The 19637-nt window shown below is 47.7% G+C and overlaps 7 protein-coding genes across 7 annotated transcripts; 2 read left to right on the top strand and 5 right to left on the bottom strand.

The window, feature by feature from the left end:
• Positions 1-40: 40 nt before the first annotated feature.
• ONS95_013227 (uncharacterized protein) lies at positions 41-5197 on the bottom strand. The gene is made up of 7 exons (XM_058506864.1): positions 3881-5197; positions 1572-3812; positions 1409-1520; positions 964-1358; positions 564-918; positions 315-506; positions 41-259 (listed from the first exon to the last, which is right to left on the bottom strand). The coding sequence occupies exons 2-7, from the start codon at positions 2583-2585 to the stop codon at positions 156-158; spliced, it is 2172 nt and encodes a 723-aa protein (XP_058357594.1). The 5' UTR covers positions 2586-3812; positions 3881-5197; the 3' UTR covers positions 41-155.
• Positions 5198-5330: 133 nt separating this feature from the next.
• On the bottom strand, positions 5331-7009 carry ONS95_013226 (uncharacterized protein). Its single transcript, XM_058506863.1, has 3 exons — positions 6713-7009; positions 5640-6659; positions 5331-5580 (listed from the first exon to the last, which is right to left on the bottom strand). Exons 1-3 carry the CDS (start codon positions 6879-6881, stop codon positions 5426-5428), a joined length of 1344 nt encoding a protein of 447 aa, XP_058357593.1. The 5' UTR covers positions 6882-7009; the 3' UTR covers positions 5331-5425.
• Positions 7010-7134: 125 nt separating this feature from the next.
• Positions 7135-9361, bottom strand: ONS95_013225 (uncharacterized protein; the record flags this gene model as incomplete). The annotated part of the gene is made up of 4 exons (XM_058506862.1): positions 7135-7895; positions 7950-8748; positions 8856-9163; positions 9237-9361. 4 exons carry the CDS (start codon positions 9359-9361, stop codon positions 7490-7492), a joined length of 1638 nt encoding a protein of 545 aa, XP_058357592.1. The 3' UTR covers positions 7135-7489.
• On the bottom strand, positions 9247-10673 carry ONS95_013224 (uncharacterized protein). The gene is made up of 3 exons (XM_058506861.1): positions 10193-10673; positions 9702-9998; positions 9247-9549 (listed from the first exon to the last, which is right to left on the bottom strand). Exons 1-3 carry the CDS (start codon positions 10420-10422, stop codon positions 9402-9404), a joined length of 675 nt encoding a protein of 224 aa, XP_058357591.1. The 5' UTR covers positions 10423-10673; the 3' UTR covers positions 9247-9401.
• A 132-nt stretch (positions 10674-10805) lies between these two features.
• SMP3 (alpha 1,2 mannosyltransferase) lies at positions 10806-12630 on the bottom strand (the record flags this gene model as incomplete). The annotated part of the gene is made up of 4 exons (XM_058506860.1): positions 10806-11736; positions 11786-11913; positions 11962-12347; positions 12522-12630. The coding sequence occupies 4 exons, from the start codon at positions 12628-12630 to the stop codon at positions 10806-10808; spliced, it is 1554 nt and encodes a 517-aa protein (XP_058357590.1).
• Positions 12631-14265: 1635 nt separating this feature from the next.
• On the top strand, positions 14266-14976 carry SCON3 (E3 ubiquitin ligase complex SCF subunit scon-3; the record flags this gene model as incomplete). The annotated part of the gene is made up of 4 exons (XM_058506859.1): positions 14266-14323; positions 14399-14490; positions 14573-14743; positions 14800-14976. The coding sequence occupies 4 exons, from the start codon at positions 14266-14268 to the stop codon at positions 14974-14976; spliced, it is 498 nt and encodes a 165-aa protein (XP_058357589.1).
• Positions 14977-17920: 2944 nt separating this feature from the next.
• ARL1 (Arf GTPase arl1) lies at positions 17921-18703 on the top strand (the record flags this gene model as incomplete). Its single annotated transcript, XM_058506858.1, has 5 exons — positions 17921-17995; positions 18063-18101; positions 18159-18242; positions 18295-18618; positions 18680-18703. The coding sequence occupies 5 exons, from the start codon at positions 17921-17923 to the stop codon at positions 18701-18703; spliced, it is 546 nt and encodes a 181-aa protein (XP_058357588.1).
• Positions 18704-19637: the final 934 nt, after the last annotated feature.

The following is a 19637-nucleotide window of genomic DNA, read 5'->3' as shown; positions in this document are numbered from 1 at the left end:
ATCTGCATGAGAAAGAGAGTGGACCGAATATCGCCGAAGTGTTTCCTCACATTCGAAAGATCGGCGAAAGTCCAACACGACAGCTATCAAGTTTCGTATAATGGATGTGAGCCCACATGGGCTTGGCTTGACTTCGTCATACCAGAGCTTGATTTTCAACGAGCAGTTCTCCGTTTCTTGCGTGGATGCTGAGTCATCAGAGGCTTTGCAATCAGTTCCTGGAAGTCATGGTCGTATTGACGACACAGCCTTTCCTCACCTATTTGCTCACAGTCAGTATCACGTTGCAACGATATTATGACAAGTACACGTACAAAATTGCAGAAAAACAGGCTGGAGCTGCAAATATGCATCCTCTAGTGCTGCATCTCGCTCGCCCGCTGAAGCACCAGCCTCATCCTCCCACTCTAGCGTTAGGGGTGTGTCCTTTTCCCGACACAGTGTCCAATACGAAGCTGTGAGTCGTCTGTAGAACGATGCAGCTTTATCGAGGCGATATTGGTGATCTGTTAATCAAGATTGATAAGTATGCGGGTATCAAGACTGGTCTGATTTGGGCTTACGGGTTTTATTATTCGGCAGTGAGATCCTGATCTCATCTCTGACCAATCGATCTCTGTATATCAGTACCAGCCTCAACAAGCAAATTCCAGCGATGATCCGAGCATGTTTTCCGGCTCCAACTATTTTCATGAGCTTGTCTAGCTCAGATGCCATAAGACGCTCGGCTGGCCCAAGTCCTTCGGCGACACGAACACGAACTTGGTCATGGATCGTCTCCGATACATATCTCTCCTGGTTGAGCTGTCCGAGAGGTCGGCTGAGAAGATCAAAGCTGCCGTCATGGAGATTAAGAAATCCGTAAGCGACAAGGTTGTTCAAGCTGGCTATTCTTGAGGTCAAGTTTGCAAGAGACCGCTGTATGTACTTAGCCGAAGCCCCAAAGTTTGGGTTGCAACTTACCATGCTTGACGGTTGTGGTCTACTACAGTATACAGATAGAAATCTATCTAGGTACCATGTGATTGCTCCAGAATGAGAACTAAATTGCATAAGAAGAATCTGCCTTCCGAAGTTGTCGAAGTCGTCAACGCTGGGGATAGAAGCGGGAACAATCACATAGCGTTCATCGTATGTGGTGTCGGACGTGACCAAGATGCCACTTGATCTCTCAAGTCTCTTCCAGCGACAATACGGAGACGAACTGCACCGCATGACTTCAAGATCCAGCTGAGCTATATCTCCACCGATCCCAAGCTCGGATTTCACGCAAAGTTGGACGTGTATTGGCAAGCCAGTCAGTGACGATGTTAGAGGTTCAAGGTTGGCCTTGCGCCTAGGCAGACTTTGGTGGAGATCTGTGACAATGTCAGGTACAGAATCATGGCTGATGATACATCATACTTACCCCTCACACCAATGTAGTCATCTTTCATCTTAGTTCGTATGCAGATGCGAGCTGCCAGTGAGCGATTATTGACATGTTTCAGGCATGTCTCACAGACACCATTAGGAGAGCACTACCGTGAGTTTAGTATAATTATGTGGGAGTACATCGCGATGAGACTCACGGGTAACTTGCGAGCCTTGCAGCATGTGCAAGCTCCACTGGCTCGGACTGCATGCACTTTCCTCTTCCCTTCTTTCGAATAGGATTTCCTTGAGCGCTTTGTGATAGGAGGCTCGGGTCGAAGACTGAAGTTCACCATCATCTCATCCTGAGACGGGAGAGGTGGAGGAATTTGCAGCTCGCATACGTCAAGTATTGTTGACTCTGGCTGAATCTTGAGTTCGTACTCTATGTCTGGTATTTTTGATATCCTCCCAGTACCAGTATTAAGGGACTGTCCGACGGGAGAGCCGAAGCTGGACGATGGAAAAAATTGTTCGTCAATATGATATGGTGCCAATTGTTGTTGATTCGGAATGGAAAAATAATCTGCTGATGACACTGCTTGATTTGGAAGACCAAACTGATAAAATCCATTTTCAGTAATGCCCAGCTGATCATTGACTGAAAGAGTAAGGGCTAGGTTGCTTCGAGGAGAAGGTTTGCTTGTACAAGCAAAACCGGGTTGTATGAATGCAGCACACTGGCTGAATGTGGCATCGGAACCAGAAGTCATGTTGAATCCGCCCTGCTCATAGCTTTCCGGAGAGAGGGTATTAAGGCTTTGAAGTGGGGTCATGATAGCTTGGGTACTGGCAGAATCCCAGTTTCCATTGGGAGTCTGGTCGAGCTGGTCGTGAGTCGCGGATGATTTCCAGAGTACTTTCTCATAATTAGGCGGAGAATGGGATCTTAGACTAAGCTCGTTTGAAGCTGAACTTGTGCTAAGCGGTAACATGGTTGAACTGTCGCAGCTACGATTTGTGATGTAGCGTGGGTAGGAGACGTCTTGCGGGGACATTTGCTTGTCGGAAGGCACTGCCAAGGCCCTGCTCGTAAATGCTGCCTGTGAGAGAGCATTGACTATCAAATCATGGCTCCCAGGGTCGACAATATTGCTTCTCCGTATGTCCTCCTTAAATCCAGAAGGCTTTGCATCAAAGGAGAAGCTTGCTCGGGTTGTATCAAATTCCATGGTAAGCAAGAGTGGGTTTGCGATGGTAGTGGATGGAATGCTCAATGGCAACACCCAGAAGCAAGCTGTGAAGTCACCAATGTCCAAGAGTGGCAGGCTACCAATAGCTGGGGCGGATCTCCATGATATTATACTTCGGGACGGTCGAAACGACACCGAATAGAGGCACGACCATATGACGATATCATGGATCTCGTGAGGATGATGTTGTGAGCCAAAATGGACTTCGGTGAGGTCCAGTCAAGGAATCTATTGGTGAGCCTTGCTTACAGTAGATCACAGCCCGATTGAGGCTTGACTTGTGGGGGCTTGTCGCCGTCCCGCCCCGCCCAAGGGCATGAAATGCCTGCTCTGCCTAACGAAATGCCCAATTAATAGAGCCAATGGGTCTACAACTCAATTGTTTTCGTGATTCAAATTCTTCTAAGAGAGGCGGCTGGAGGTGTATGATTCTCCAACAACATTGAGTGCTGCTCCCATCCTCGACGCCACTGACGTGATCGTGCAGTTTTCGCAGACCGAACTCTGAATTGGGGACTGTTCGCTGTTATCGTAGTGCTAAATTCTGATTAGCCTCCTATCACTCGAGAAAACATATGTGTGTTTCTCGCATTGGAATCAGACAGAGAGACACGATTTATTATGCCCCTTATGTCTTGGCATATGAGTCTCGCGTGTTGACGTTCGCTAAGATATCCACATACCACCTCCCCACGGGTGGGAGGATGTAGCAAAGGGGGAAAATAAAGATCTATAGGACGGTCAATTTTCAGAAAAATCGTTCATTTCCATGCTGAATGACAATAGCTATTGATGGTACAATGCTGCCGAGCATATCGCTCCGCCAGGTAAACACTGCAAAGTTTAGCGAGGGGACAATGGGGCGTCAGGCCCCACAGCAAGCTGCAGCAGCTCGAGAGTAGGTATGCTAGGCAGCTAGGACACCAATCCCATCCACTCCGGAATTTCCAACCCCAGGGGAACGAGTGAAAGATAGCACAATCACCATTATCCAAAAAGCGTGTAGGAATATTTGCAAGAAGTGTCGCATTCTGGGCCGATTGAGCTCGTCGCAAGAACTGCCGACGACTGCAAAATCCTCCACAGACAAATCTAACTCACACTCATTTCTCGAATCATGGATATTCCAAGGCTATGAGTTACGTCTCGTAGACTGGACAACAAAGCCTCCTCTGCAATAACTTTATTCGACGAATCGGAGGTTATCTGGCGAAAGTTAGTTAGCAGCAGTGAGGGAGTGCCAGACACGCCGTGGTGGTAGAAGCGATACTCACTTTCAACAACTTCAAATTTCCTGGTATGGACACCGCCGAAGTAAACGTGGTTAACAGCTTCTCTAAGTCTGTTCCGCTAATTTCTATAATTGAGAGTTGTTCCAAAGACTCCGGGAGTAAAACTGAAAGCCAGCCCGGGGCTGTGTAGTCGTGATTGAGTGAAGATGCCGTTGCGTAGAAAAACATCCAGGAATCAAGCTCTAGACGTATGCGTATCTAATCAGTGGGAACAAAATATTGAGCAAGAAACGCCATAACCGGAAGGATAACTGACCTCAACTTGCTGAAGTGCTTCAATGAAGTGATAGGAGACCATGTTGCTGAATTATGCCGTCGTGCCATTCGCTCCCACAGACTGGAGAGAGAAAGCTCTTCAAGACTATGTCTCGAATTCATAAGTCCATTTACGATAGTCCAATCCTCATATTGGTAAGTTGTGCGGGGTACGCCTATGGTACCTTCACAACTGAAGCTTTTCATATTGTTGAAACCCAGAAGGATTTGGGTGAGAACGCCACCCCTCCCATATGGCACAAAATTGTTCTTCAGGGTGACTTTGGTGGTGCGAAAGCTCGGTTTATTTTCACAAGTGTCAAGCTTGAGTGAGTCCGCCCATCCGTACTCTATTCCAACTCCATGAAACTCCACAATCGAGTCCAATCTGAGGAATAAAGCCAAGCTGCGAAGAAGTCCTGTGCTGCATGAAGTACCTGCACTCGTAATATATAGTCGACGAAAGCTTGAAAGGTATTGCCGAGGGTGCGTACTGTGTTGAGATTCCTGTGCCTTATCCAAGGACCGTCTGCTGAATGGATACATATCATCGTCGTAGAGGCAAATGTCGACTGACTCCAATCTTGTACATAGCACCAAGAGAAGGGCAAACATAGCATCCCATCCCCGATGTGTAAAAGTTGCCCTATACCATTTCTCGCAATGTCTTTTCCCGAAGACTTGTTCTGGAAGAAGCTGTTGAATCTGGAGGTTTGGTCTCACACGCGGACCTGATTGATCAACATCCAGGAATCTCGTGGAGACGACTGCTTGGTAGTCCCAAGCCTTTGCACTAATATGTCTTACATACCTCGCACGATAGGGCTTGAGATATATGGAGCGCAAAAACTGCTGCAGAGCGTTATTTCGGCATTGAATGAGGGTGCTGTAGAGCCGTGGTTCGGCCAAGTCATGGAGCTTTCTTCAGCATAGAGACAGACAGGCTTGCAAACGCGGATTGAGGAAGGTAGGAGAATATCTCAAGCACCAGCTCGGTTGATAACACTTCTAAAGCCATTATTTGACGGAAAAGTCATTGTTTTCAGCATTGTTGATTCCTTTGAAAGTGGACAGAGGGGTGTTAGGCAGAACTGGGAAGGATATGAGTCATGTGACTTGGCTGCCTGTCTTGCGCTCTCAGCTCTCTCATCCCTCCCAAAAAATAGTTCATGCGGACTTTGCTCACTTCAAATCATCTGTATAGCCAAGATACAAACGGCCATGACATTAAATGACCACAGGATCATACCAATACTCTCTTTAGATTACATTCTATAGCTTTGAAGACCCAGCAGGTCTTTCCATTTCCGCCTCCAGGTCCTTCTTTTTCTTCTGGAAATTCTTCACTAGCTGTCTCACAGCCAAATCCAGCATTAAATCTTCACTACCACCAGGAATCCTCGCGCCTGGAATCTCTCGGAAAATTCCTACATTGAAGTCAGTACTGCTTGTATTTTGGAATGGGCAGAAACGGGCAGAAACTTACTCTCAGCAACCTCTCCCTGTCCACTTTTGGTATATCCATTACCACCGTGCAGTAAGACTGCCGTACTAGCAACTAGTTCCAGCACTCTGCCAGCCTGTGCCTTCGCCAGCGCAGTCAAACCTCCCAGCTCTCTATTTGCGTCCGCCTCACTCAACTTGGTCATACAATACGTATAATGTTCGATCCAAGCCCAGTGCGCCTCCAAGTCAGCACCACACTTGGCCAATCGATGTCTAACAACCGGCTGATCCATCAGAGTCTTGCCGAACGCCTCTCTTTTCATACAGTAATCAAACGCATCACTCAACGCCACCCTCGAGATTCTGTTCACCGATATCGAAATCGTGAGTCTCTCGTGGTTGAAGTTCTGCATAATGAAGCGCATGCCCTGCCCTTCCTGACCGATCAGGTTCTCAACCGGAACTTTCACATCGTCAAGCTCGATAAATGTCGTTCCGGAAGTAACCTGACCTCCAACTTTGATGCGCCGCATGCTCACGCCTGGAGTATCAAGGAGTGGTACAACGAGCATAGAGAGTCCCGCTGCTCCTTCACCACCAGTCCGAACAGCCATACTGGCATAATGTGACCAAATTCCATTAGTGATCCATTTCTTTGTTCCATTGACGATATAGTGTTTCCCATCCTTGGATTTTGTCGCCGTAGTAGCAATATTGGCAACATCGCTTCCGGCACTTGGCTCAGTGACAGCGATACAGATTCTCTTCTTGCCGGTCAGGAGCTCAGGAAGGAATTTCTCTTGTAGTGCTTGAGACCCGAATTTCAGAATTGGAGGGAGACCAAATGCCATGCCTACAGTAACAGCACCTGATGGACCAAGGGAGCCGGAACGAGCAAGCTCGTCGACGTAGATGAGAGTGTGGAGGTAATCGAAATCCTCGACTTTCAAACCACCGGGAAGTTCATGGATACCAAGTCTCTTGAGCCATTTGACTGGTAGTGGGGCTGAGAGATTGGGTATCAAGAAGTTTGCGGCTGTGAATTTAGAGTATAGATCCTCTGTTGTTTATCAACGGGGCTGCACTTAATATTTTGAAAGATTGAAGACATACCTGGGACATCACCAGCTGCTTCCCATTCAGTGACATATGGAACGAGAAGTTCTTCCGCCAATGCTCGACATGTCTTTTGCCATTTCCTATGCGATTCATTGTAGTACGCTGAAGGCAATCCCATGAGATATGGAGGGTCGCTGAACGGTATTGGAACTGATTTCGCCATGATGCTAGTTGATGAGATGTTGATTTGAAGGATTCTAAGGATTATTTAACAAAAGCCACTTCACAAGGGATGATCAGATATAATACGAGTCTTCAGATGATGACGTTCCAGTTCGGTTTAAGTTTGAGATGTAAGCTCAAGGTTGGCCGTTAAATCCGGGGTATATACAGCAGTGCGGGGATCCCTAGCCGATACCCTCGGCCCGCTCGCTTGACGTGTCCTGGGCTTCAAGTGCTAGCAAGCACACTGATCTGACAGCTTTGTGAATCGAGCATAGATTACTTTAGATATTTTAGATAAGATCTATCGATCTGGATACACTTAATACAATTTGGTCAGGTCTTTGCACGTGGCTCAACATTCTTCTCATCAATTTCCTGCTCTCGGAAGACCGAAATCCAAATAATGGACCACCTCACTCAACAACAGTTCACGTATTTTGAACAGAAGGTTTACTTTGCAGATGTCTTTTTGCAAGAATAATGTCGTATGAGGATCCCAGTTCGACCTCCCTTTCAATGTCTGCGATCTAAGCGAAGCAGCCGCTCGAAGATGGCTTCAAGAGCAACAAATGTCACAAATGAACCTATCAGTGGAACCCTGCTACATTACACAAAGTTCTCGTAACACTGAAAAGGCTTCAATAGACCACACATACAATTCCACGACAAGTCCACACCCTCCTCCCTTGTCAAGCCTCTCAACTCCTCCAGCCGGCCAATATTTGGCTTCATCGGCTTGCCATCCCGCGTATAGCTGTGTCTGAATAGCAAATGAACAGATCCTAGACCCGAATTGTTGGTATTAAGCATGTCTCTCGACAAGAGCTGCGAAACATAGCATTGAGTTCCAGGGGATATGTTGAGAGTTAAACGCTCTAGGCTGTTGGGTAAGCAATCGACAAGAGCCGTGTGGTCGTTTTCCCTACAGGAGTCGAGGGAGTCGAAGTTAGTTTGAGGCGAATGTCGTCGTGATTTCGAAGGGAGAAGAAATATACTTTCGATCTGTAGGAATCTATCCACTGGTTAGCTTGAACAGAACGAGATACGCCCTTCGATTTGAACTCACTTCAGCTTTGTGAATAACTGTAGTGATTCCACAACCTCAGGCTTGGATACCTCAATATCGGCACCACTGCTAGCAGCGAGCTCACCGTCTTCGTCGCTTGGAGCGCTGTCGTTGCCTGACCACGCCTCAACCTCGCTTGGGATATGAACCAGGACCAAGTCCTCTAGTATATCTTTCGAGTTTGCCAGTCCTCTGCACACGTCGGAAGCAACCAGCGTGGAGATGTCACGGCCAGTATGGTAATATTTAATGTGCTTCAGAGAATGGAAACATAACAAGAACGACCTCAGTGAGTGTCCATTTAAGAGACACCGATCCAGCGTCAAATCCCTCACATTAAAGGTTAACTTGGACGGGACCCGAGCCAGGCTGACATTTGAGGCTCTGAATTTGGTGACGGAAAGGACTTGCATGTATGGGATGATGAGATGTACTGGTGTTTCTGTGCCGTGGTTGTCAATTGGGTTGAGTGTCACTTCTTCCAGATGCTGGAAACGACTTGGAGACTTGGTGGATTTCAAGACCATTTCTATGTACCGATATCTGTCGGCATTCCAACCACATGAATCTATCCGTATTGTTGCGAGTCTTGCCGCAAAAAGAGTCATCAGGAAAGCGGTGATGGCATCCCAGTATATCGGCACATCCAACCAGCTGACTATTGATGAAAAGAACATCTGCTTGAACCATTTATTGCAGGTTGATCTCCCATAGATAGAATCCGGGAGCTGGTTTCTGACCCAAGATCGATCTTCGAGTGTTAAGAAGGAGAGATCAAAGTCCGATCCATACGGGTGACCTGTATACGATATCAGAATAGGTCCGTCTCAGTGGATTTGACGGAATTCTTTGATTCCACAGAAAGGTCAATTCTTGCCTCAGCTGAAAAGCAAAATACTTTCTTACCCACTGTTCGAAAATGCCGAACATATGCAGTCAAATCTGGATTTCTCACAATCGTTCGAATGAACCTCATATAGGACTTAGGGTATTTTAAATGTACACTTGAGTACAAAACAGGCCCGGCAACACCATGCAGCCGCCTCGAGCATCGCAAGATGGCTGTACAGGTGCGTTGTAAGTAGTTGATAATCTCTAGAAGTATTTCATTGGATAGATCTAGGAAAGACATGTCAACGCCGGAGAGGATAAAAGAAAGATGTCCAGAAGGAGGAAGTCCAGATGCTACAGATATTGCAGAAAGTTGTGTGCACCTTTGATATTTCCTCAGCCGTGCTCGGTAAGTCTGAGGCTGAGTCCGAGATGCTGCATGGCGATGCCACTCACGTGGAGGCTGTGTAAGTCCGGTGGTTGGATGCCACTACTGGAAAAAGTTTCTTTCCAGCCTGCTGCAGTGTCTGTAGAGCATTGTGATATGCGTTTAGTCGTGAAATATTCTGGCAATTCTTCATGATTCCATTTTACACACCCTACTTTGTTACTTTGTACCTGTCAAAGTTGATGCCCAGTCTTCTCAACGGCTCTCTTCCAACTATCTGTTTCCTCGCAATTCTTCAACCACCTCTCTACATTCTTGAACCGTCCAGGCTCAATCTTACCTCCTAATCCCCTAGCATAAATGAACTGGACACTGAACCCGCTGCAGTAGAACACTCGTCAGCCAAGAATCTCTCTTTCACAGATCCACAAAGAACCCTCCATGTCAACAATACAAGGAGTGATAAGCGAGGCAGGCAGATCCACTATTATAGACGCAAAACAGTAGACTGAATAGAAACAAAGTAAACTCACCACATCGTATCCGCAGCGCTCACCTCCTCCCCACCAATGAACTTCCTCCCCTCCAACTCCCCATCCAACCAGTCTAAATCCCTCAAGACATTCCCATACAGTCCATCTTCCAGTTTCTGCAAATCGCCATTATTTTTCATATCCTCGGTTGCGTTCCAGCGCGCGTAAGTCACTGCCAGGGCGTGAGGCATGAACGTCCCTTCTGCTGCGTGAACGAAAGACCGGATGCGATTGCGGAGGAGGGGATCTTGACCGCCAAGGAGGCGCTGGTTCGAGTCGTATCTCTCGATTAGATATCTATAGTGAATGTTGTGTCAATATTTCATCTAATCATTTTCACGCTATCCTCTCTGTCCTCGTCCAACTCCCCTGCTCCCTTCCAAATTTTCTTTCCCATTCCATTCCCTCTATATCCTACCTCTAATATCATTTCGATAGCACAAACCCCTAAGTAAACAAGGCAGTCAATCACCAGGAAATAAAACACCTACTCAGTGATAGCCCCACTCTCCAAAACAAGGACCTCCCCATCCCTCAACACCGGCGCTTTTCCCAACGCACTTCCCGATTCCTTTTTAAACGCCGCAGGAGCCCTATTGTTCTCGCGAGGGTAAAATATGTTATTGTAAGGCAGATGGAGTTCTTCGAGTAGCCAGGCGATGCGAATGCTGCGCGAAGCTTGCAGGAAGTAGAGAGTTATGTTTGGGGTTGGGGTCGACATTTTCGGGGTTGGAGGGAAGGGGGGGTTAGTTGACTGTATATGGGCCGGAAACTTCGAATGAGGTTTTGAATAGCTTTTGGGAGACCCAAAATTTGACTTTGGATAACAGCAGGTACACTTGTAGTTAACCTCGGGCAGACGGACACCATAACTTCAGGGGTCCAGACATACGTCATGGGGGAGCGACTAACTCAACCCCTTTGCGGGATGTGGAGTCAACTTAAAATGAAGCTTAACGGGAGATGCAGATCCGGGGAATTCGTGGATGAAAGTTTGAGCTTTTATCTTCTCTTTGCTTATCTTATCAATATTTCAGATTCCGGAATGTTTTTCTCCTTTACCGAGCCAAGCCCAAGAGAGACATTCCGTTCCTGTATGAGAAATTATGCTTTCCCAACACAATCCTTTGTGACTCTCCATGCGCCGAGACCTCGTCGGCCTATAACCCTCTCCAAGGTGTTCCAAAATCCGTCATCGCCGAAGTCTAGATCGTCAAGATTGAGATGCTGCTTGTATCGCCAGACTTCTTGGAAGTGGAGAATCGATTCTTGGCTCGAGACGTATGGATCGAGGAAGGTTGCTGATAAAGGAGCAATCAAGTAAGTGCCTTCTTTCTCATCCAGATATGCTGTTGCATTCTCAGAAGCCTTGTGACATGTCGCAAGAGCTCCAAGCTCTCTCAGCATGAGTGGTCCTTTCATGCCCATTATATCGTGCGTCGTCAAAACCTCGTTTTTCCCGTTCAGAAGCCATACGGGAGGACTATACGTTTTCCACCAGATGGAATGCGTTGCATCTGGCTGCTTACTCAAGAATGTCTGAGTGGGTACAATGCCGCCTTGGTGATATACACCCATTAAAATGCCAAAGAAGGCGTTGTAGAGAATCCAGGTACCAGCCCAAAGACGCAGATGAGTTTTGTTCTTCGGTAATTGTATGGAAGAAAGAATGAGGGGGATCGATGGGAGAAGGAAACGAGCTTCCTGGTGTTCGAAGAAGGAGAGGACGACAGTGCCCGCAATTGCAGAGTAGAGTCGTAAAGATGGATGCGGGCCCAAGATGAGGAGAAGGGCAGCTGGGCCAAGAAGTTGTGGCAGGTTGAATAGAATATGCTGGTACCAAGGATGTAAGCCATGAGCCGCAAGATTACTTGATTGAAGGTTGTATTTGTAATTATTGAGTGGTGTAATGACCGGATTGGAGAAGAGGTATGACCAAGTGACCGAATGATCGCTGTAAAACTGGGTATCTACGTAGATGGCGATGAATGCAGTAAGAAGGGCAGAAAATATCGCTGCAAGAAGTGCAAGAGGCCTGTCGATGTTAGCTGAGGGATCAGGGAGTGAAGCAGAGCTTGATCTACCTTTTGCGAAAGTGAGGAATTAAACGAAGTCCAGGAATTATCAAAAAAGCCGGAAATGTAATCCGGTTGAAGATACCAAAAACAGCGACAAATGCAAGAATAGCTGTTGCAAAGGCAGACGACCGTTGCTGCGGGACTGTCAGATTGGTCCAAAGTAGCACTTCTTGAGAATCTACCTTATTTTCTACAATCCTGTGGATCAGAACTAAGCACCAGGCCAGAGCCAGCGTCTCTATAGAATTCGAAAAGGTATGAGTTTGGTATGTCCATGTGACGTAGGAGGACGCGACGAGTAGAACGGCCACCCTTCGATGCCGTGGTGACTGAACCAATTCATGCAGTGCCCAGTCCTCCAGCACGAAGCTCAACGCGAACATCAACACTCTCAACGTCCAGAACACTGCAATCGGCGGTATCTCTCCATCATTTCCGTTCCCTATCCACAACCATCTCAGGAGGAGCATTGGCAGGCCGTAGACAGGCCATAATGGAAATACGCTTCGCACTGGATCATCGGCGGTAAATTCCCAGGTGAGTTTGACTGGATAACTGAAGATCTGGCCTACAGAGAAGTGATATTAGCAGATGCGCAACAGATAGCTGTAAATCCCGCCCAACCACCCGCCGACGACATCTTCACGTGTCTCATTCCATGTAAACATTACATTCAACAGCGCATTTGTTTGCGCATCAAGATTTCCACCTCCAGGAGCTGCAGCAGATCCAAAACACGTACCGGCTATCACCTCCGGGCCTTGAAAGTTCTCATCAGGGTGAAGGTAGCTCGGCGAGAGAGCAAAATAAAGTCGAACCAGAACCAGAAACAGATATGCGCGCCTCCACATTATTGGTTGTCGATTACATGCGATCGGGGCATTTCATTCGAAAAGAAGGACTCGCAGAAGACGCGATTTTCGAACCGTCTCGAGCATTTGCAATGCTGGTGAACTGGCTCGTTTTGTTGGGTGGCACGAAACAGAGAAGTGTCTGGTGGTAGTGCAGTGGTGGAACTTGGGAAATGTCCCGTCGCGTTGGTTGTATTGACAGGGATCTGCAGGGGTGAGACCATGAGAATAGGGAGCTTCCGCTTGACTTGGTCAGCCGCGCCGCCCAGAACGGAGATTCGCCAGTCAACCAATATTGTACCTCCGTACATTCCCTCGATTCCATATCTGCTATGCAAGACATTTATGATGATCTACACGACTCGAAACAGAATTCTGCAAGCTACAGTACTGTATTAGGTGGGAAAGGGGTTTGTTTGTGTGAGGCTATGACTTTTGTCTGTTCTCAGCCTTATCTTATGCTGGTGCCTTACGAATTCTGGCCTGATCGCCCAGATGCCCTGCTGGCTTTATGCAAGCTCTTCGAACCCACAGGAAGGGAAATCTAAAGATAGAGCAGGATGACATGGGATGATTTGAGATAAGAGAAGCTTCTAAGTTGCCAAGATAGTTTTGTTAGGTCATTCTCATGAATGTTTACTTTTGTTGGTGTTGACGACAGGCACCAGAGATCGGTTCGTAATTCTTCAATAGCTGCATTATCTCTGCCTCGAAACTGCATGAAGCCCCAAATGGAGGACAATTTTTAATCCAAAGGATGGCATCTTGAAAATCAGTGAAGAAGCCTCCCCGGCTTCCCTTTCCTTCCTCCGCTGCAGGATCTCTCGAGGCAGGATCCTTTCTCTGCTTGCATCTGGCTGGAGTGCAGGGAACCTTTCAACACCATATTGCAATGCATTCTTCGCTCACATTGAAAAGTGTCGGGATAATGAATGGCCAGCCGCCTCCCAAGAGGATTCCAGTTGTCCAATACTATGACCAAAATGTCCCATCCCTAGATGTTGGTATAAATTGACTTCAAACGCGAAAATCAAAGATGACGCGCCGTGAGAGAGTTCTGGGGAAGAAGAGCGCGTCTCGACCACTTCAAATCATTTCCGGGCGAGCGGCCTCACTCTTTGATCAGGTTCTTAGGTGCATGAAAGGCGAATGTGCCTGGTTAAGGTACTTTACCTTACCTCTTTGGTAGGCACAGTACAGTACGTACCTGTGCCTTGTCTCGTCGCCAACAAAGAGCCTCCCCGGGTGACTCAGCCGTGCAGGAAACAACACCAGGACGCAACCAGCAAAGTGGAAGAAAGAGGAGAGAAAACAGCGGCTGCCTAGCCAGTCAATATTCGAGTTTGTCTTGACCCGTCCCATTCATCGACAGAACAGAAATACAAAGCCCATCGCCTCATCCTGCGCGTTGTTATTCACATTCGGACTCTTCGGCTAATTAAGCACAAGGCTACAGCAGCGCTAGCTTCCACTCCATTGTCAAGCCACGCCTACAAAGAGCGACCACGATCTCTGCTCTCGAAACTCCTTCCTCCTTCCTGCACCCACAACCACAAACATCTCTCGCCCAACAACCACAGATTTCAATACAGAATACCCCTACAGAACCTTTTACTCGCACATACCATTCACAAAATGTCGGAGAACATCCAAATCACCCTCATCAGCAACGATGGCGTTGCCATTAAAGTTGGTAAGATACCCCTCCAATGCGCTGCGCCGCCCACCCAACTCCTCGAACACGAACTTTACTGACTCCCATCTGCAGACAAGGCCGTCGCTGAGAAGTCAATGCTCATCAAGAACATGATGGAGGATCTTGGAGAGGGTGCCTTGAACACCGATGTCCCCATTCCCAACGTAAGCTCATTCCTCGATGTTGGGGGCGTGTGATCTGGAGTTCACCTCCAAGTAAAGGCAAGTCACTGACAAACTCATGCAGGTTAACGAATCCGTTCTCAAGAAGGTTATCGAATGGTGCGAGCATCACAAGATGGACCCCGTTACTGCCACCGACGATGACTCCGATTCCCGCAAGAAGACCACAGACATTGAGGAGTGGGACCAGAAGTTCATGCAGGTTGACCAGGAGATGCTCTTCGAGATTATCCTTGTGAGTAACTCGAATTAATCTGCAACCTTGACATCAAGCTGACCAGAATTTTGCAGGCCTCCAACTACCTCGACATCAAGCCCCTCCTTGACGTTGGCTGCAAAACAGTTGCAAACATGATCAAGGGCAAGTCACCAGAGGAGATCCGCAAGACCTTTAACATCACCAATGACTTCACCCCCGAAGAGGAGGAGCAGATCCGCCGCGAGAACGAGTGGGCTGAGGACCGCTAAGCAGTTCACTTTCAACGTTGGAGGAGGATGTGGCACGATACCCCACAATTGGACATACATCCACTTTCATCCCTTCGTGCGCTGATACATTCTTTCCCTGCATACACACATGGTGTTTTCGTTTTCCTTTGGCTACTGCCTCTTGATTCCGAAATCATCTGGTGGTTCATCGTCCATTCCGGCATGGTTGTTCACTGGGTTTTCTTTTTCTGTTCTCCACTGGCGATACGAGCCTCACTACGGTACGGCATGGCGTTCGGGTTTTCAATCGAAGGGTTTTGCTTTGGAGACTTCTCCTGACGTCTATACCAAGGGCATTGCTGTCTCTGGATGGTAGATAGTAGGCTTAAAAATTCGAGACCTTGCATCAACCTGGTAGTGCAATGACGCGTGCGTCTGTTGTGTGATAAGTTGCTTGTCTAAATGCTTCCACGCAAACGACGCAGTACTTGTTTCCACGAAGCTTTCCTAATATCATCTGCATAAGTAAACCTTACCCTCTTTTCATTCAGTGCCACAATCTTCTCTGCATATGCTGTTCTCACGTGCAGTTTTCTCATCTCTCAGTCACAACCACACACCAAACATTCGATCTATCACATCACGCCAAGGCATTCCACTCAAACTCCCTTTCCCCTCCGTTTTTCTTCGATGCCCTAAGTCATCATGTGGAACCGAATTGCCCTGTACTTACGGGACACCTCTTCACACAGCTCTGCTCTGCTCTGCTTTCTATAGGTGGAAGGAACTCCCTGTATGATGTACAGGCAGCACCACTGCATGCCTCCAACCCACTGCATCTAGAATCATGATTCACGGTGTAAATAGTACGCGTGTGGAGAGCAGACACAATGTACTTATGAGGCAGGTAGTTGAGTAAAAGAGACTCTTGGTTTCTACTTCGCATTCCTTCTATTTAAGATGTGCTTGATTCTTTTTCCTCAATGCTATCGACTAAACTCAAAAGTGTGGCTTTTTTCAGTCCTCTTGGTGGAAGGGCTTGTAGTGGCCGTGATTCTATAGATCACATGAAGCTTGAGCCTTTGAGAATGAGACCCAGATTTGCCACTTTCCGTTCGCTTTGAATTGTAGAAACTAGACAACGATGGGAGGGATTGTGGATTGGAATTTGAATTGGAAACGGAACTGAATTGGAAGTATCATTGAAACCGGGCATATCTTACCCTGCTTTGATAGAGAGGGAGAAGTCGTGTGCTCAATCCGAGTGCGGGGGAGGAAGAGAATTGAAATACAGGGATCCACAATGCTATCTATGATGCTGGCTGTGGGGTAATGAATGGATTGGAGTCGTATGGGTGGGCAAATGTAATTTTGATTTGGAGGTTGATTAATATCTGGAGAGAAATCATGGAGGTGGGAAAGGAAGGGTAAGTGATCGGCTGGCTAAGATAGAATAAGGTACGCTGGGAAAAGAATGACGATAGTGACCAAAATCACTCTGCTCATCCGGTCCGGTAATTCAACCTGGCTGATTGCTTGCTAAATGCGTGTCGAGCCTGCCTTGGAGGGCGGTTCTGGAGGTTGGTGCTGCTGTGTATTCATCTTCCAGAGCTTCTGCGATTGTCACAAAATACACAAATAGGATTGCACTCCTAGGAAAGCACGCGTCCTTATGTCTCCATTCCATTGTGTTGTGCTTTTACACCCCCAATGCAATGCAAGAAACGAGCAGAATTCGTAAATGAGAAGACGCCCCTCCATTTCCGTTCCCAAAGCAAATCAGTTTCCATTGCAATCAACTACCGACCAATCAAGAAATAGTCCCATCCGCATTCCCAGCTCCCGGCAACGCATCCATCGGAGTAGAAGAAATATCCTTAAGAGTCCCTCCCAACCAGACACTGCCTGTCGAACGTGGACCAGGTGGCGATCGAGAAAATGAAGTGGAATTGACTTTGAGATCGATGGAGAAGAGTGTGTGATGTTGCGTGGTAGAAGGAATATGCGAAGAGGATGTTGGGTGGATGAATTGCTCAGATACCGATGCGCGTCTTTCTCCAATGTCTCCGCTTTGCGTTGTATCTAATCGTACTTGTTAGCTGCCGTTCCGTTCCTTGCCATTGCCATTCTGCTTCTCCCTGCTCTGCTGACTTGCATGTATCCTAACAGAGTGTCCAGGCTGTCGAGCAGAGCGATCGGGAAAAGGTAGACTCAGAGAGGGGTCCAAGATATGCGTACCGGATGGTATTACCAGTGCGAAGACGGATCCATTGTGGGATAGGTCTGTTCTGCTTCTGGGCTCTGGCGAGCTTCACTTTCGTGCGGAAGGTCTTGTGGCTCTGCAGGCAAATCATAATTAGCATCTGTCCATCAAATCTGTATCCCAAGATCCCTTCATCATCGGCCCCTCATTCCATCAGCTGCGGCCACCGTAAAGAGCTTTCTCCATTGCCAGATCCAGCAAATGCAGCACAGCCATCGGGGGATTCATCGCAGGAAGTAGGACGTACCGGCATCTTGACGTTGTCGTGGGTGTCGAGTTTTGGCTTGCAAGAGGACGTTGAATCGAGGTTCGATTTTCCGAATATCGGGATGTGGAATTTCTCTCGCTTAGGCATCACATGACTCTTGCTGCTCCACTCTGGGAGCGGGCGCGCTCTTAGTCAGTCGATTCTGTTTCCGGTAAAGATCTTGCGACTAGCGCTGAAGCTCGGGCAACGGTGAGGCTGGCAGGCTGGCAAGTGACTACTGGCGGGCGGTATTGGAAATGCAAGAAAGCTAGCCTTTGGTTTCAGAGAGAGACTTGAGGTTTAAACTTCGATACCCCTCACCACAATTATTTCTCGGCGATACGTTGCATTTGACGAAGTGAGGATTCTCCAAGCGGCATTTGCGAACGAGGTAACGAGCGTTTTGAACTCAAAAACAGGAAGCTGCGGAAGCGGAGCGGACACAGAGGGCTGCAGAAAGGACACAGTTCAACATGGGAGCCAGTGTATCGTGGTTATCGGGGATGTTGTGGTCAAAGAAGGAGATCAGGATATTGATTCTGGGACTGGTATGGCAGATCATCATTTCGGACTCTGGCTTTTTTGGATTTTTACTAATGTGGATGAGGACTTCAGGACAATGCTGGAAAGACAACTCTTCTTTACAGACTGAAGGTACACACCCCAGCCTCTGCGACCTTCCTTACACAAATGCTGATGGCGGATGACTAGATTGGAGAAGTGGTTACTACGATACCTACAATAGGATTCAACGTTGAGTCGGTGACATACAAAAACTTAAATTTTAATGTTTGGGTAAGTTGCCCCCTTTCGCCTCCTCCATGGACATCCACTTATCAGATTCCAGGATCTCGGTGGCCAAACCTCTATACGACCGTATTGGAGATGCTACTATGCCAATACCGCAGCCGTAATCTTCGTCATCGACTCGACAGATATCGACCGGTTAGGGACCGCTTCAGAAGAGTTAGCTGCGATGCTGAACGAGGACGAGTTGAAGGATGCTGCGCTGTTGGTATTTGCAAATAAGCAGGATCAGCCAGGGGCAAAGGGAGCCGGGGAGATTAGTGAGGCTTTGAAGCTGGGCGAGCTGAGGGATCGGAATTGGAGTATCGTGGCTTGTAGTGCGGTGGATGGAAGTGGTGTTGATGAGGGTATGGACTGGCTTGTGGTAAGTATTCTTGTCTTTCTACACGGAGACTTTGAAGGGCAAAGCTGACTTTGCGCTATAGCAAACGGTACAACAAGAATCGTAGGAAAGGAACGGGCAGGACAATGATCGATTGACCAGCGTGTATCACCAACAAGGGGCATATTCTGGAGTACAAGAAAACATATGGGGCAATGGGCCAGGTCATTACGTTGGCTTTTTGAGGCGCCTTGTACTTTTTCAGCGGCTCTGACGAGCTTGGGAATGAAAGGATGAGTAATCGAGGAGCGTTCAGGAGATGATGAATGGTACGATACGCAATCTGCATCAGCCAGGATTGGGCATTTTAGAATTGGTTTTCTTCCTCTCGTTGAGTGGAGTCGTGGGTTTCGATGTTTTCATGCGTCATCTGAATCTTCTCTCGGCGTCTTCGCGTGTGGCAATTTCACAATCTGGCTCTTTCTTATACTTGGTGTTTGGGGAAATAAACCCCTACCCTGTCTCTATCAGCACGAGCCTCAGCAAGGACAGCTATCCTCTCACCTCATTGGAATAGGTCTATTTGTGGGGAAGAAACTCCTAGAACCACACCTCAGGGTATGGGTTTACTTAGTATTTATCCTAACCACCAAGTAAACCCCTCGGTCTAGCTCCTGTGCTTCTCTAAAGGATGTCTCGCCTTGGGAGGGGTTCTTGTCCCACGTGGAAGCCTATCCCGATGATGCCGGAAGGTTACTTTTAAGCTCTCCTCTTCACCTACGTTCCCACCACGAGACTCAGTCGAAGGTAAATATCTTCTACAGAGGCATGCCAAGTCGGAAGATACATGTGGTGTTGTACCTTCTCTCGAAGTCTCCTGGGATAGGAAGGCCAGAGGTAGTGTCTCGAGACGTACACCAGACTTACAACGGCTTTCTATTGTATCTCATGACTTAGCAGTCTCGCAGTTTCCACCACAGCCCTGCTCGCGTTTATATGCCTGCTTACAATCAAGGCATGATACCGCCTCCTGCTGTCCCATGCAAGTCACATAACCATCT

Source organism: Cadophora gregata (genome assembly GCF_030347475.1).
Source record: "Cadophora gregata isolate MNR1 chromosome Unknown scaffold_7, whole genome shotgun sequence".
Lineage (NCBI taxonomy): Eukaryota > Fungi > Ascomycota > Leotiomycetes > Helotiales > Ploettnerulaceae > Cadophora > Cadophora gregata.
This window is presented reverse-complemented; position numbering and strand designations above follow the sequence as displayed.

Excerpts from the sequence above, each read along its gene's own strand:
- ONS95_013226 (XM_058506863.1), bottom strand. The coding sequence starts at position 6,881 with ATGGCGAAATCAGTTCCAATACCGTTCAGCGACCCTCCATATCTCATG. Across the intron at positions 6,660-6,712 it reads AGCAGCTGGTGATGTCCCAG|AGGATCTATACTCTAAATTC; the intron begins GTATGTCTTCAA and ends GATAAACAACAG. Across the intron at positions 5,581-5,639 it reads ACAGGGAGAGGTTGCTGAGA|GAATTTTCCGAGAGATTCCA; the intron begins GTAAGTTTCTGC and ends ACTTCAATGTAG.
- ONS95_013224 (XM_058506861.1), bottom strand. The coding sequence starts at position 10,422 with ATGTCGACCCCAACCCCAAACATAACTCTCTACTTCCTGCAAGCTTCG. Across the intron at positions 9,999-10,192 it reads GAGAGTGGGGCTATCACTGA|ATATCTAATCGAGAGATACG; the intron begins GTAGGTGTTTTA and ends CATTCACTATAG. Across the intron at positions 9,550-9,701 it reads AGCGCTGCGGATACGATGTG|CGGGTTCAGTGTCCAGTTCA; the intron begins GTGAGTTTACTT and ends GTTCTACTGCAG.
- ONS95_013227 (XM_058506864.1), bottom strand. The coding sequence starts at position 2,585 with ATGGAATTTGATACAACCCGAGCAAGCTTCTCCTTTGATGCAAAGCCT. Across the intron at positions 1,521-1,571 it reads GCAAGGCTCGCAAGTTACCC|TGCTCTCCTAATGGTGTCTG; the intron begins GTGAGTCTCATC and ends AACTCACGGTAG. Across the intron at positions 260-314 it reads GCCTGTTTTTCTGCAATTTT|GTGAGGAAAGGCTGTGTCGT; the intron begins GTACGTGTACTT and ends GTGAGCAAATAG.